The sequence below is a fragment of the Ananas comosus genome, linkage group 7, assembly GCF_001540865.1.
Source record: "Ananas comosus cultivar F153 linkage group 7, ASM154086v1, whole genome shotgun sequence".
Lineage (NCBI taxonomy): Eukaryota > Viridiplantae > Streptophyta > Magnoliopsida > Poales > Bromeliaceae > Ananas > Ananas comosus.
The window spans coordinates 1,842,963-1,859,801 of record NC_033627.1 but is presented as its reverse complement, the minus strand read 5'-3'; the positions used below and the strand labels follow the sequence as shown (position 1 = coordinate 1,859,801).

At 35.2% G+C, this 16,839-nt stretch overlaps 2 protein-coding genes and 1 long non-coding RNA gene across 4 annotated transcripts; 1 reads left to right on the top strand and 2 right to left on the bottom strand.

Annotated features, from left to right (window-relative positions):
* LOC109713130 lies at positions 916 to 6,348 on the bottom strand. Of its 2 annotated transcripts, XR_002217044.1 has the most exons (3): positions 5,548 to 6,348; positions 4,298 to 4,371; positions 916 to 1,704 (listed from the first exon to the last, which is right to left on the bottom strand). It is a non-coding gene; the product is annotated as an uncharacterized LOC109713130 (long non-coding RNA). The 2 variants fall into 2 exon arrangements; XR_002217043.1 differs by lacking the exon at positions 916 to 1,704 and having other exon boundaries at positions 3,695 to 4,371; positions 5,548 to 6,344.
* Positions 9,510 to 14,001, top strand: LOC109713330 (WPP domain-associated protein-like). Its single transcript, XM_020237356.1, has 5 exons — positions 9,510 to 9,698; positions 10,030 to 12,311; positions 12,764 to 12,890; positions 13,367 to 13,468; positions 13,593 to 14,001. Exons 1-5 carry the CDS (start codon positions 9,681 to 9,683, stop codon positions 13,653 to 13,655), a joined length of 2,592 nt encoding a protein of 863 aa, XP_020092945.1. The 5' UTR covers positions 9,510 to 9,680; the 3' UTR covers positions 13,656 to 14,001.
* LOC109713329 (N-acetyl-D-glucosamine kinase-like) lies at positions 14,276 to 16,556 on the bottom strand. The gene is made up of 7 exons (XM_020237355.1): positions 16,304 to 16,556; positions 15,904 to 16,051; positions 15,580 to 15,771; positions 15,286 to 15,414; positions 14,964 to 15,133; positions 14,737 to 14,867; positions 14,276 to 14,568 (listed from the first exon to the last, which is right to left on the bottom strand). Exons 1-7 carry the CDS (start codon positions 16,554 to 16,556, stop codon positions 14,485 to 14,487), a joined length of 1,107 nt encoding a protein of 368 aa, XP_020092944.1. The 3' UTR covers positions 14,276 to 14,484.

Below are 16,839 nucleotides of genomic sequence, written 5' to 3'. Positions count from 1 at the left end.
AATTAAGACTCATCTTTAATGAATAAAAATAAATAAATCATTCTATGTTTAATTTTTCAAAAAAGAAAAGGAAAACAAAAGTGAGACTATCATTATTTGGGTGATTTGTAAAGAGAAGTGATTAGCTTATATAATGCATTTGTTGATGAACCTTTTCTAATTCGCAATGCTCCAGTCATGCCAAAGGAAAGCAAGTAACTGTAGATTTCTCTTTTTCTTTTTGTTGTCATCATACATCAAAAAGCAAAAAAAAAAAAAAAAAAAGGAGCTAAAATATAAAAAATCTCCTTGTAAATACTCTTTTTTTTTTTACTTTTCCTCCATAACTTTCAAAAGTCTACTTTTTAGCCCTTTATAATTTTTTTTATATTTTAGAGAAGTCCCTTTATAATTTTATAAATATTTTCATATGGTACGGTGTTAATATAGAGGACAAAATAACTAATTTTTTTTTTACTTTTTTTATTAGAAAAAATAATTTTTTAATATACTTATGTTATTTTGAAGGATATTTTTGATATAAATTATAAAAATAAGATATAATAGTGATGGAACACTGACAGAGAATGACTAAATACAACAAATTAAAATATTAAAGGCGCAAAATATAAATTTTTGAAAGTTAGAAAGAAAAAGTTAAATATGTATTTATAAAGAGATTTTTTATAAGTTAGTCAAAAAAAAAAACCACCAAATTGGTGATCAGCAAGGAATTAGAGGGGTAATAATTTAACTAGTGCAGTGACCCGCGCGATGCAGCGGATAGATAATATTCAATATTTAGCTTTAATTTTTTTTTTACTATATTTTTTTTTAAAAAAAAATTTAATATTTAATTATCTTTATTACTATGTTTATGATATTCATACTTCAAACATAAAGAACAAACAAAGAAACCCAAAAAAAAAGACTATAGGAGAAGAAATTTTGATGTATAAATAAAGATAGAAGAAATAGTAAATAAAGAAGCTAAAGAGAGAAGAAATAGTAAATACATCAGAAGAATAAAAAGATTTGAATAATAGATAAATAAAAATAGAAACATCCGAAGCTACAGCAGCAGTGGCAGCCATAGATACAATGAAATTTAGAGTTGTAGCAGTCAAAAAACATCTGCAATAGTTAGCACTAAGAAAAAGCAATAGTCAGTAAATGCAAAAAAATTGGGCATGTATTATAGTGATAAAAATAGTCTTTTGTATTACTGTATCAGTTATTTCTGTGTTCTTAATAAATGAAATGTAGATTAAGCTAACCATCAGTAATCAATATCAAAGATGCATAATATAATAATTATAAAATAGATAAAATATTTGAGTTAAAAGGATAAGAAATATATAATATTTAGATTTACACATCAACTTTAAGAGATTAGGTACATAAATGTTTACACATGATAAAATACAACATGCATGCATTTATGGATTTAGCTCCTCAGATTCTGCTTTAAGAGGTTAGACATGAGTATTAACACATGATAGAAGACGACATATATGAATTTATTATACAGCATAAGCATACAAATTTAGTTTATTTTCTAGCAGTTTTTTAAGATTAGATATAAACAAAAAGAAAATATAGGCATAAGGAATAATTGGATGAACTCATATGTATATACCAGATATGTGATAGAAGAAATAGTAGCAGAAAAAGAGGAAGTGAAATAGCAACTTACATTAAGTAAAATAAAATGAAGCAGAGCACCTAAGATTAAGTAGAAGATAGAGGAATATCAGCATATGAACTTGTAGAAGGAATAGATGCAGGAAAAAAAGGAAACACAAAATAAATGCAAAGCAAAATGATAGCAAAATATACATCATAAGAAGCATAAGCAGCAGTAGAAGAAATTGGAGCAAACTGACGGAGGACAGTAGGTTGTAAAATTCCATTTTTACTATAGGCTTAGACATGTAATGAGTATTATCAGTAATCAACAATACTATTTTTCTCATTTCAAAAGTCTTCAAGAAAAAATGTCGCGTATAGTTGTATGTCCTCAATAGCTTATATATTCGAGAGGAATTACTGGTTGCAATTATTTTGTAATTGCCATCCTAGTTAATTTATCATGTACAATCTTCGTTGATATTCAACCGTAATTTTTTTCATTNTAAAGTATATAGAAAAGGTCAACTTAAATACGGGTATTTTATTTTTGTCATTTAATATTAAAGTAAAGCTAGCAAAAGATAGGAGCAATAAGTGCAGAAGTTATAGTAAAAGAAATTTTTTTAAAAAAACATCATCACAACAATCGAAAAAAAGTATAATAAAATAAAGCAGGACACCATAAAATTAAGTAAAAGATAGAGTAATATCAGCACCAAAACTCGTAATAGGAATAGATGCAGAAAAAAGGGAAATTGGAGCAAAGCGACGAAGGACAACAGATGGTAAAATTTCATTTTTACTGTAGGCTCAGATATATAATGAATATTGTTAGTAATCAAAACCACTTTTGGCACCGAAAGAGATAAATAGGTAGGAACGAAGCGCCGCTAAAGGAAATGACGGGAAAGAGAAGGAGCGATAATGAACTCACCCCAATTTTCCGTCTAAGGAGGGCACATCAGGAGCCGGAGCGACGCATAGGGGGCAGTGAACCAATTAGGGTTGTAAGTGGAATGGGATAAATGGTAACCAGTTGGAGGATGAACTAATTAAATTGAAAGAAAATAAGAGAATGAACTGCTGTTTCATTAGTTGTTAAGTGAAATCCTTGGTTGCAACAGTTGCATAACTGCCATCCGAGTTGCCTTACCATTTAGATACTCTTTTCATATTAATCATAAAATTATTCATTTTGTCATCATCGCCAATCATAACAAAAATAAAACAAAATACATTCATAGAATTTATTAAAAAGTATATGAAAGTATAAAGTAGTAAAATTAATAAAAAAGCAACAACCAAGTAAAAAGTGAATTGGAAAAGAAAAAAATGCAGTAAGTAGGAAGAGAATGAGAGAATGAACTGTTGCTTTATTAGTTGTTAAGTGAAATCCTTGGTTGCAACGGTTGTATAATTGCCATCTGAGTTGCCTTACCATTTAGATACTAAGGCAGAAACCATATCAGAGAAGAAGATAGCACCGGCAATAGAGGACGTTTGCCAAGAAGATAGCACCGGCAATAGAGGACGTTTGCCGCACTATTAAAAATTGGTGGATGATGATTATATAAGCAAGGACAGATCTTGTAAACACCGTAGATCAACTCTTCGGATTCAACGAATAAAGAAACTCGATGTGTCGAAGGGAGCAGAGAGTACAATGAATCAGAACTATTTTTCCAGCAAAGGGATCAATAGGCGGGAACGAAGCTCTGCTAACAAAAACGCCAGGGAGGAAAGAAGGAGCGACAATGTACCCAACACAATCTTTGACTTAAATGGGGGCATAGTAGGAGCTAGAGCAACGTCTAATGGGGTAGCGAACAGTCTGAAGGTTGAGAAAATCAACTGATTCAATGATAACTGGCTAAAGGCTGAGAAGATAAATAGGCGAAATGGGAGAACATGAGAATATAACACTGATAGGTGTGCTCCGAGAGCTTACAACTTAAGCTAAGTTTAAGCTAACAGGTAGTTTCTACAAAGGACCAAAATTAAGCAAATAAGTTTAAGCCAATAGGCCGTTCCCCCACAGTATAAACTGTATATACTGTCTTAGTTGGTTGCTTCATCAGTTGTTAAAGGAAATTATTGGTTGCAACGGTTGCATAATTGCCATCCGAGTTGCCTTACCATATAAAATATTTGGTTCATATATTAATCATAAGATTGTTCATTTTGTCATCATCGCTAGTTATATTAATAAGAAAAACTTAAACATTACATTCGTATAACGTATTAAAAAGCATTTGAATACATATTGTAAATATTAAAGCTAATGAAAAAGCAAATAAAAACTAATCATATATAGAAGAGGCATGAACAGGGTAGCTTACAATTTTAGAATCAAAACACACGTAGAAGGCAAGAGAACCATATGATCCGCAAGGAAACGAAAATCAATTTATTTTTCAAAATATATATGCATAATTTGCCGGTGAAACCAAACTAAGTATATGATTAGTTTTCATTTGCTATATATATATATATATATATATAAGCATTAACTATAGGAGAAAAAAGAATTAAAATTTCTTTAATTAAATATGACCGCAACCAATGAATAAGGAGAAGAAGCGAAAGCAACTAATAAGGATGAGAAACAACAAAAATTCATAGGCTCAGATAATCAATAAGCTATATCAATAATCAACAAAAGCAATTTCCGCATTTCAATCATTACCGAAAAAATTTGTAAGGAAATCAATGGCTGCACAGTTGCATAATCGTCATCCAACTTAAGTCGACAGATAGATCCTACACAAACCCACAATTAAGCAAAATAGTTTTAACCTGACAGGTAGGTCCTACAAAAGTTTAAATTAAGCAAATATCACCACGTGGGCAAAAGGAACTGTATTTTGTAGTAGTCTATAGATAGAAGATTTATAGATTTTTTACATTGTCATCATCGCCAATTATTTAAGAAACTGAAAATACACACATAAAATTGTAAAACTTTTTTAAAATTATTTGTAAGCATAAAATTAATATTAAAATATTGTCAAAGGGATTGAAAAAAATATAGAAAGAAACAACTAAATGATAACTCGTATAAAAGTAACAAAAATTTTTAAATTAATAGTTGTGATATTACCTAAGCAATTTGTGGAGGTAACACTTAGTTTTTCGTTACAACTGTCATCCTAAAGTTAAAATTAATTGAAAGTAAATAAGCATAAAGAAAAAAAAATCAAACAACTTAAAGAATTAGAGAAATAAAGAAGAATAGAATTAAACTAAAGCATTAGTTGAAAAATTACTTCAAAATTAATAAAGATTTAAAAAAATTACTTTCTGATACTAATATTATTATATTTTAGTCTTTATAAAATTATTTTTATGAAATTTTTTATTTTATCTTTTCTTAGAAATGATTTGATATTAGAGTTTAATCTGAATAATAATGTGTAAAAATATTCATATGTTTGACCTAAAATAATAGAAAGTAAATTATACCACTCAACTCTTGGTCATCATGATAAAAAGGCCCTAGCTATTTATAATTGGTTACTATATTTAAATCTTTCAGGAGTTCTTTTAGTTTGAACTATTTTCTTCAATTAAATTAGAAATTTGTTTAAGCCAAATATTTTATTAGTTCTTAGCAGTTAAATTTTAGCAAAACTTACAAATTCATCTATTAAAAAAGCATTTGAAAACTTTTAATTTATTAAAAGAAACTATAGATTTGAGTAAACTTCTAATTTCTTTAATGAAATCAACTTATATAACAAAAACATGAGTGTACCAGTGGAATGAAAAAAACAAATTGAGGTGAAGCATCTTTTGGAAAATGTCCTCCGGCAAGGGGTTCCATGCTAATCTTTTTTTCAGTTTGGATTTTATATATATTTCAGTACTTTTTTTCCTCTATTTTTAAATTAGACTAAGTGAAATATTGCTTACTAAAATCAAAACATAGAAAAGTACCTCATGCTTTCAAGGGCAAGATTTTGAATGCCGGGATCCAAGTCCAAAACTCTTTCAACATACAATTCCAGTTACTGCTTCAATGCTAAATCCTCATCTGTCTACATTTCTGCACCTAAATCATCGCAAAATCATCGAAAACACATCATAATTGTAGATCAAAACAAAGAGAGATAGAGATTGAGATTGAGATCGAGAGAGGGGTAAGGAAGATGTTGTAGTCACCGGATGGTCCTTTTATCATCCAAAAATCTAATTTTTCTCTTAAAAAAATACCAAATGAAAAATGTAATTTGAATCAAATTAACACCCAAAAAGAGATTTAGGTTACGGCTTGGCAATCGTCCTTGTAGGATCAGAAAACCATAGAAGCTTCAGGGTCCTCTCCATAGATATCTCAAAGGGCACGGAGGAGTCGTTGGCCTTCAACTCCGCCGCCATAGGGCGAGGGGATTCGCTAGGGCGGTGGCGCTGCTCCGTGGAGAGTGGTGCCAAGGTGGGAAAAAGGAGGATGTGTTGCGCGATGATTTAGGGTTTTGAAAAGGAAAATGACAAAGCCTAGAGAGATAGAGACAGCGAAGCGCCGCGAACGAACGTGAACGAAGCGCCGGTAATGAAAATGGCCAGGATCAATAAGCAGGAACGAAGCGTCGCGAACGAAAACGGCTGGGAGGGAAGAAGAAGCGACAATGAACTCACTCCAATTTTCCGTCTAGGGAGGGACATTAGGAGTTGGAGCGACGCGTAGGGGGCGGCAAAACAATTAGGGTTGAAGATGGAATGGGGCGGTTGGTGGATGAACCGGGTAAATGGAAAAGAATGAGAGGGTGAACCGGTGAACCTGTTAAATTGGAATGGACCGGAAAGAGAATGAGAAAAAAAATTGAAAGCTGACGGGTAGGTCCCACAAAAGCACAAATTAAGCACAAATCGCCACGTGGACAGAAAGGAACGGGGTTTCATAATAGTTTATAGATGTGTACTTAATTATTATCCAACTCAGCAAGAAAAAAAAAAAATTAAGCACTGGTTATGATCATGTGTAGAGATGTCAACGGGTCGGATTCGGGGCGGATTTTTAAAAACCCGAACCCGAACCCGAATCCAAACCCGAGACCCGAACCTGAACCCGAATCCGACGGATTTTAAAAATCCATATCCAAACCCGAACCCGACCAAAAATCCGAAACCCGAACCCGAACCCGAACCCGAAAATTTGAACCCGAAACAATTATTTCTTTTTTCAATATTTCAAAATATATTATATTAAATTTAAATTTTTAAAATACAAATTCAAATATAACATCAAATTTATATATATATTATAATACAAAATAAATTCGAGTTCGGATCGGGTTTGGGTCGGGTACAATCAAAATTTATATCCGAATCCATATCCGTCGGATTTTTATTTTTTATATCCATATCAAAATCCATATCCATATCCATCGGATATATCCGTTTCATTCGGGTTCGGATTCGAATAAAATTTCGGGTATCCATATCCATTAACATCCCTAATCATGTGAAGCTAAATATATAATTGCTCGATGTACCGTACACTCTAGTATGCTCGAAGAGTAAACAAACAGGAGAAGCAAAATTCTATAGTACCTGAGACCCAAGTTCGAATCTTAATTGATTTATATTTCCAGCTAAGTTTATTTCTAAATGAAATAAATGAAGCGGGTAGCATGTTATCTATCTCTAAAAAAAAAAATATTCTAAATTGTTTATTCATGTATTATTATTATAATAATAGAGCTGTATATTTATATTAATTTCATGAAGTAACATTAGTAACAAACCCATGATTGTACGCATCCTAATTCTCAACGTAAACACCCATAGCTATATTGTCTTTTAAGTGAAATATCTGCAAAACCAATGTGCTCGCTAGTTGGACGATATTTGACTAAGTATTATTTTATTATTAATTTTTTTTTTCTGTTGTGTGAATTAGACTATCGATTTCATTTCAAAGACACTGTATAGCTAGTCGTATATATTTTTCTGAGGAATCGAAAGTTCGAACCTTCAAATTTTGACAACTGACGTACCAAACAACTCTGTTAGATTGAAACTATATCATTGTGTAAATTATTTTATTATTAATTTTTTTCTGTTGTGTGAATTAGACTATCGATTTCATTCCAAAGACACTGTATAGCTAGTCATATATATATTTTTCTGAGAAATCGAAAGCTCGAACCTTCAAATTTTGACAACTGACGTACCAAATAACTGTGTTAGACTGAAACTATATCATTGTGTAATATACATGTCTGAATAAACATTCGTTCGAATAAAATTCTTCTCAAAATATCGACGAGGATGCTCCTAATGGTTACCCGAAATATATTTTATAGATTGTCGATGTATTAACATATTAAAGTATTACAAAAACAGCAATTTAGGATAACCATAAAGATTCCTAATAAGAATTCATAAAAAAAAAAAATTACGGGACTCAAAGCACTCTTGGTGGGGACACATACATTAAGTTAGCATATTAGAGGATTGTTTCTAAATAAAAGCTAAAAATATATTAAAAAGTTGTTAAATAAAATGACAAACAGTGATAAGCGATACTCCCCAGGTCACAAATTATAATAACCAGTATAGAATAATTAAACCAAAATATCATTAATAACTTTATTTTAGGAAAAACTTCAAAAACTTCCATGTGTTTCGCACTTTTTTATTTTAGTACCCAATAATTTAAAGTGTATCAAGTTAGCACTTTATGGTTTCGCACTTTTTCATTTTAATATTTTGTGGTTTAAAGTTTATCAAATTAGTACTCTGTAGTTTTATTTTTATATCAAGTTAGTATTCTGTGATTTTATTTTTTTCTTAATGAAATATTAAATTATAGAGTATTAAAGTGAGAAAGTGCGAAATCACAAGTACTAACTTGATACATTTTAAATCACAGGGTACTAAAGTAAGAAACTATAAAATTATAAGGTACTAACTTGATACACTTTAAATCATATAATACTAAAATAAGAAATAGAAAGTTTTTCCTTTATTTTATTATTAGAGTAGCAGTTCCGTAAATCTCGCCCCTACATCGATACGCTCCTCCCCTCTTTTTTTGTCTTTTTTTTAAAAAAATATATATATATATAAGGGGCAATTTCACCACTACCCCTCTTAAATATCTAAATATCGTAAATACCCCTATAAAATTGAAAATATCATATATACCCCTTCAAATGTAAAAAATTATCACANGGCACAAATAGTCCATGCCTTCTACCTGCAAGGCTAGTGGTCGCACTAAATGGGCGACTTGACAACACAGGGCATACATCCTGCAGAACCCACCTCGATTTCTTGCCTCAGAAGCCCACAACAGATTTTGAGCGAAGGAAAAACCAATTTATACCAGTCAAATCCGAGGGTTTGAGAGAGGGGATACAAAAGAAAACAGATCTCAACTGGGATCTTCCTCACAGACTGCGAGAGGAGTATAGAAGAAGAAAGTAAAGGGCAAAGAGGAGTTACCGATGAACGCAGATCTGATACAAGATCTCGCTCATTGATTATGCTGACTGCGAAATGACAAAAGAGGCATAAAGCGATGGTTTATGCTCGCCCAACACGAGGGGGAGGGAGATCGGCGGAGTAATGAGCGAAGAGAGAGGTAGGTGAAGAGCATTAACGAAGAAGAAGAGGCGAAGGTAGGTGAAGAGCAATAACGAAGAAGAAGGAGAAGGGGCATCGCAGCTTTTTCCAACCCATGCCCCTGGGATAAACCAGCGGAAATGCCCTATTCCGCTGGTCCCAGGGGTTAGCTCTTAACGGGTTATCCAAGGATAACCCGTTAAGAGCGGGATTAATTATCCCACCAAAAAACTGCACTGTTTGGAAGGTTTAGCAGGATAAAATGGTCTAAACCCACTTTATCCTGCCAACCAAACACTGCCTAAAAGTCTCCCCCGCAACACCCAAAAAAGAAAATTTGAAGGGCTTTTCCGCAAAAAGATTCGTCCTTTTGCCGCTCCTCCACTGTTCGGAGATAAGTCTCGTACCAACCAAGGAAAAAAGACGAGGGCTTTCGCGCTTCGGCAACGGTTGTGGCGGGAATTTCGAAGTGGAATCGTTCGTGCGCATCCGCTCCGCTCATGGAGCGGATCCAATTTGTGAGTATTTTGATTTGTTTGCTTGGGAATTAATTTGTTTCCGATTAACCCATTTTTGCCCAAAAGTTTCAGTGGTCGAGTCATTAAAAATTGTTTAATCCCTTGTGTTTTTAATTTAATTTTGCTCTTCTCAGAATTGTGCGTGTTGTTTTGGGAGTTTGATCTCGTGGTAACTGTAAAAGTAGTAATTTTCTCTATTCTCTTCATCAAAATTATGTAGTAAGAGAAAAATAAGCTTCTTGTATACCATATGCAACTCAAAATCAGACATTTTTACTCTTAATTTTCCCAAATTTTCCATCTTTTTAGATTTTTCCGGTCCTACATGCAGGCACAAAGTGATAACTCTGAGGTGTTGAATGAGATTGTTGGTCTTAATGAGTGTAAACTATTAAGTACTAGCTTTAAAGAAGGGGACAATAATACAGCGAACGATTCAGCTTTTTATGAGAAGTTTATCCTTGATGATTTGGAATCTTACTGGGACGAGCTCAACGATCGTCTAAATGTGATGAGGATGGTGAGCGATTCGGTTACCAAAGGAATGGTGAATGCCGTGGTTGAGGAGGCTGCGGAGAAGATTGCGACGAAGGAGGCGGAGATAGCTGTATTGAACAAGACTCTGCTTTCCTGTAAGTCTAATGCGGATTTAGACGACAGATTGGGGATAATTTCGATGATTCCTAAACGCAGCTTGATGAATGCGGGAATCGACAGGACGGAATCACGGTCGCGTCAAGGATTTTTAGACGCAAGCGCGGAAGAATTTACTAACACCGATCATGTCGCTACACTGAGGATTGCAGCAGAAGAGCAGTTTCAAAGGCTTAAGGAGAATATTGCAGATTTAAGAGACAGCTATTCGAGTGAGAAAATTCACGCTGAAGTAGATACTAACAAAAGATTAGTTGAGATCGATGAAAGGATTGATGGGTTGAGACTAATACTGTCGTCCGGATTGGAACAAATAAGTGATGCGTTTGGTATGATTAAAGTGTTAATCTTTGAGCACCAGTGGGAGCACGAGTTCCGAAAAGAAGTCACTAGTACCATGATTCATGATTATATAAGAGGCCTTCATCATGAGTTTGAGGCAAAATTGTATGAGCAAAAGGGTCTTATCGAAACCATGAATCTGAGGTGGCACAAAAAGATCACGGAATTTACTACCTTGCGTAAAGAACTTGATGCTATTTCTACGTCATTGATAGGTTCAGAAATGGGTATGCTTTTCACTCATAGTAGCCGTGAGAGTTTCGAAGAAGTGAATGTTATCAAAAGGAACGATGGAGAGGGTATTCCATCGCATCAGGTGGAAAACGGGAATCTCGAGGCTGTGAAATCTGTTAACTCTGATGATTTCGTGTTAGATGTTGCTGATTTCTTATATCTAAAGCACAAGCCAAGTGAAGAAATAATGAAGTTCTTTATTTCAGAAATGACCAAGTTGAGGAGACAACACGACGTAGCATTGCAAGAGAAGACCGAAGAGCTCTTTCGACTCAAGCGAGAATTCCACAAGGAGAAGGGCACGGTGCCTTTTAGAAAAGACAAAGAGTTTGAACTGGTTAGGAGAAAAGTGTCCGAAGTTGTTTCAAAGCTGGATGAAATAGTCTTTAACAGTGCAGACTTTCCTGTGATTAGTAAGGACTGTGAAGAAATATGTAGATTGAAGGACAGAAATGAGTCCCTGTTTTTTGAAAACCAGCATCTCCGTAGCTTGCTTTCGGATAAAAGAAAAGAGGTTAAGCACCTATCATCGCAGGTCTCAGATGCAGCGAGTAAGATGTCTCTTCATTCGTCGTTGGAGGCTACACTTTTGAAGCAAGTTAAGAATCTTAAAGGTGAAGTGGAGGACTTGAAGGTAGAAGGTAATGTTAAAGATGTAGTAGACCGCTCTATTTTAAGAGGAATTTTCAATGATTACAGTTGCTTCATGGAGGATATAGAGATCCAGAACAATATTATGCAGGTGACATATTCCATTTTGCTGCAAGGAGTTTTCTGTGAAGCTTTATCACCTAGAAATCCTGCTATGCAAAAATATTTTGATGAAAAAGCTTCTCTAAAGGAGACGCTTTTGGAAAAGGAAAAGGCATTAAGTTTAGCAAATGAAGAGAACCAGAGGATGAAGCAGGAGACCACATCTTTGTCGGTTTTGATTAACGAAAAGGATCAATTAGCATTAGAGGCACGGTCTTCGTTGATTCAGCAAAAGGAGCAATATGACATAGTATGCCATGACCTTAACATTCTTAGAGATCAAGTAGGCAAGCAGGAGAAGTTGATCTCGGATTTTAGGAAGGACTCAGATTCAATGAAAACTCAATTGGATGAGGCATTCCAGCTAGTTCTTGATTATGAATTGGAGATAAGTAAACAGAAGCAAGATTTAAATACCACTACAAATGCTTTGGATGAAGCAGAAAAACAAAACCTCCTACTTTGTGGTATTGTTGAGGAGAAGCAAAGGACATTATCATCATCTGTTTTGAAGGACAAGGAGCAAGTGAAGTGGTTAGAATGCAGTATGTTCGCTATGGCTGAGATGTCAAAAGCATTCGATGATTTCAAAAACAAAATGCAAGAGAAGATCAGAAGAAATGAAAACAGGTGCTTATTTTCATTTTAATGTCTTTGTCCACTATTCTTGATTATCACTGACTTGAACATAGTAGCTTTTCTAGACAAGAGAGTAGGTTTTAGGATTTGAGTCATAAAATGTTTCTAAAAAACAGGTTTATTTTTTAGTAGTAGTTCCATTCATAAGTGACCTAAAGAAATTTTCGGTTCTCCAGATATCATGAATCTGTGAACCTTCTTCCCGGACTTATCTTTTTTGTTACTTAAAATATTGGGTAAGTTATAATTAATTTCTTGGGCAACTTAAAATATCATTCACATATTAGCAGTGCAAATAAACTCTTTCATCTTGTAATAAATCAAAGTAATCTCAACAAGGTTAATATAAGTTGCATATACTCAAATAGACTTGAATTTGTAACATATTTCATCTAGGTCCATTTTCCGGTAATTGTAGAGGCTGAAATTTCAAGCAATTGCAGGTTAAAAACACTGAGCCATCGGTGCAGGCCACTGGTCCAACAAGCCGTCGTGCTAAAGAAAAAGGTACTCTGGTATAAACAAATGCTTGAGATAAGATGTTCTGACCTTCAGAAGGCTGAAGCGGAGGTATGATACTCTGATTCTGGTTAGATGGTTGCCTCTATGTCGTCGGTCTTGCTTTTACTCTTCCTTTTGTCTATATCTTGTCACATTTCCTTAGATTACATTTTTAAAAGCAAAACATTGGACGAAAACAAGTATATTTCATAACTATGGTGGAAACTGGGAAGAGGGCTTACATGAGAGGGAACAATAGATGTTAGATGGTGTTCATTTAGATCTGGACAAACAAGTTTACTCTTAGTCCTCGAAAGATTTCCTTTCTGAAATTGCGAAGTAAATAGGCGAGAATATATTGTCTCCATCGGCCATTTTAAATAGCTTAGAGGTTCTTCCGTATTTAACCAAATTTTGCACGCCTGTTCAATTTGGGTATCCCTAATCTTGTGAAAACAATGTTGGCATGGTTCTCTGACTTAAACTGACGTATACTTTCTCAATTTGATAACATTGATATGTTTTATATCTTATATTTCACTCAGGTTGATCTGCTGGGGGATGAAGTTGATTCTCTTCTTAGTCTTCTTGGAAAGATATACATAGCGCTCGATCATTATTCTCCGGTGTTACAACATTATCCTGGGGTGAGCTGTCTCTGTTTAGTGTTTCTTTATCTTTAATTGTAGAATTAATTATTTCTTCCATGTTTTGCGCAAGGGTGCTAAACTCTTTAATTGCTTATGAAGACATCTTTCAACATTTTTGCAGGTGATGGAGGTTCTAAAATTAGTCCAAAGAGAGTTGAAGGGTGAAAGCATAGGTTCGATGTAATTCAACATGGAACATACATCGGATATAGCATATTTGAGCATCGCGGAAGTGACTTCCTTTTTTAGATTGCTGATGATTCTGAACCATATTAACCTGCCGAGGCTTTCGAGGAGCCGAAAACTTTGAGAACCCGGTTCACAGTTGTCAATGATTTCTTTTTTTTTCTTTTCCCCCTTTTGTTTTTTTTTTTCGTTTGAGGTAATGCTTAGAGTTGGCATTAACACATGTATTCTACGTTTTGGCTCAAGCTGTGTAGAGTGTAAATGGCAAATTGTATTCTCCTTTTGGCTTCTGCAGATATTTGTGCAGTTTTATGAATGACTAGTTTTGTGGAGTTTGCAATCAATTGTGGCTTATTTCTCAAATGGAGAGAATGGGAGAGAAGAGAAAAGAAAAGAAAGGAAAATAAATTTCTATTCCAGTGTTTGGGTATTTAGAAAATATGAGGAGAAAAGAGCTTGTCACAGTATTATTTTTCCTTCTTTTCTCTCTTTTCTTCTCTCTCTCCTTCTCTCCATTCAAATAGTGAATTAAGCAGTTAGTAATGTGAAACCCTAAACCTCAACTCAGAAACAATTTCAGCTATTCACAAGCATGAAAATATAATAGGATGTGCACTCTTTTAGGTGCAAACAAGCAAACTCTGCCCTCATTACACTTGCATTAAATATTCACTGAACATAATTTTACGCCCTATTAAAGTAAATTAATGAAGAATACAAGATACTACACAGCCTTCTAAAAAGATCAGACACTAGAGGGGGGGAATACAAACTGCGACAAATCTTCTAAAAATTAACCTGGAGATCTTCCCAGCTGAAACTATGGACTAAATATCACTTGCAATTTGGCAGTATAACTCATCCATAACAAAATTCCAAGCCAACAGAGCTGCACCAACAGCTGGTTCCACCTGCAGAGGCAAAAAAGGCATTGTGCATCAGAATTTCAGATTTGATTTATCCTCTCAATTGAATGTGCTCTTTTACTGTCTAATCACACCAAGAAAAAACAGAAAGATTCAGAGAAGCACATAATGTTTCATTTATCAAACTTCTCTTGTTGATCAAAATTTACCCACTTTGGGATGAATGGGATGAGCTCCTGGATATATCTTGGTGATACAATCTATCACTTCCTTGCCGATATCCCAACTCTCGTTCGCTTCAAGAACTCTCCCCACCATGACAAGCGGGAATGGATCTTTTCCGTCTGCGACAGAAAAATAAGAAAAAACAAAAAGAATGAGGGTGATTGAGAATTTGATTTCAAGTCCAGAGGAATGTTGCTTCTTTTTTTTTTTCGCACCTTCACCACTCAAACCAAGTCTTCTGACAACAGCTTTGACGCTATCGGCCAACTCTGCGACCGAATTATGTAGAATGTTATTTGCAACTTCGTCGCCAGCTTCAGCAGAGGATATCACTACTGGTAGAAGATCAGCAATGCGGGCCCAGGAAGGATCTTCGTATGTCCACCTGTTCGAGAAATTACATAAAAGGGAGTTCACAGCTTATGAACATGTCTAAAATTATAACTATTTCTAGTATAAAAAAGGATGAAAACATCGGCTTTACTGTCAAGAACATGCTGTCAGATAAAGAAAAGATATGGTTAGAAAGAAATATACCCGATTAGTTCATCTGGCGAAGAGAGACTCAGAATTTCAAGCATGTTATGCGTAAGCAACGTTTGAGGGCCACGCCCGTCGTGAGCTTTAACTACGGCTGTTAACGCTTGTGCGGCAATTCCGTATCCACTGCATTTCATACATGCAAACAATCATGATTTCATATCACAACATGCCATCCTAAATAACATGCCACATGAATCATACCTTTTCGCGCATTAAATGCAAACAATTTTTTTTCTTTTCCCACATAAATGAATATGTGTATCTAAGGATTGAAATGAGCAAACCAACCTTCCCCAGTCACCCAAGATTGGACCAGCTCCTGCGGCTCGGGCTTCTCTTCCATCATCAGTGAACCCGTAAGCGATAGTACCCGTCCCCGCAATTAGCACACAACCATGGAGCTTGCCCATGGTTCCGCTGGCCAAAGCCGCGACAGCATCGTTCTGTACGAATAACTTGACGTGGCTCGGGAAAATTTCTCTACAAAAATAAGATTTAGTAGAACAGCAGATTAGAAACAGACATAACCTCACTGTATTACACTGAATATAGCAAGAGAAAAGGTTGATCAGCAGATAAAAGGGGGATTTATGTTACAGTTAAAGAGCGAACCTGAGCCAATTCAATAGCCTTTGTTGATCGATCGGATGATCCACACCGGCTACAGCTAAGCAAACAGCGGATACCGCAGAGCGATTAGAGCCGGCCTGTAAAAGCGCTTGAGCCATAACCTTCTCGAGTGTCTCTCTCGCCCTGGTTTCTGAGAATTTTCAAAACATAAAACGATTTTTAAGGATGATAAAATCGAGTTTTGTGGAAAGCTAATAACTTTAGCCTTTCTTTCCAAGGTTTAAAAAGATTAAAAAAAAAATCTCATTTTTAGTGTTTTGATGTTATCACAAATGTACTCTAATTTAATCATCATAAATCGAAACCACGAAAACCCAAAACTCATCAAAGATTAAAACTTTATTCTTTTTCTTTCTACAAATGGGCATTTTAGGATCTTAACCTCCAACGGAGTTGTGATTCGAACAACCGGCTACGGCTCGTGCGAGGATAGGGAGGGGCTCGCCAGCGCGACCCGATAAGGGCGCGGCGGCGGGGATGCACACGCACACGGTGGTGGTGGTGCCGCCGTCGAGGCCAAGGATAACCTCGCCGCCGCCGCCTCCTCCGTCCGCCTCCCTCGCCATCTCAAAATTCCAAATTCTACCGTTCCTATACCTCTTCTTCTCCATGATTCCCTCCTCCACCCACCTCATTCCTTTCATGTTTGGTGCTCAAAACAAAAAGAATTAGCCCTAGTCTCTTTCTCCTACTATTCCTGCTATATTTATATTGAAGAGGGAGGGGGGTGTATAACTCCATTGATTAGAGTAAGAGACGTGGACGTGGGTGATGCGTATTGGGGATTTGATGGGGACGACGAAAGGGACAAAGGAGAGGATTTTAAAAATGGCGCGAAGAAAGGGGCGGCTCCCACACGCACGATATTTAAAGAGAGGTGACGAGATAACGGTCACCGCAGGTCCCAAGTTTTCTAGG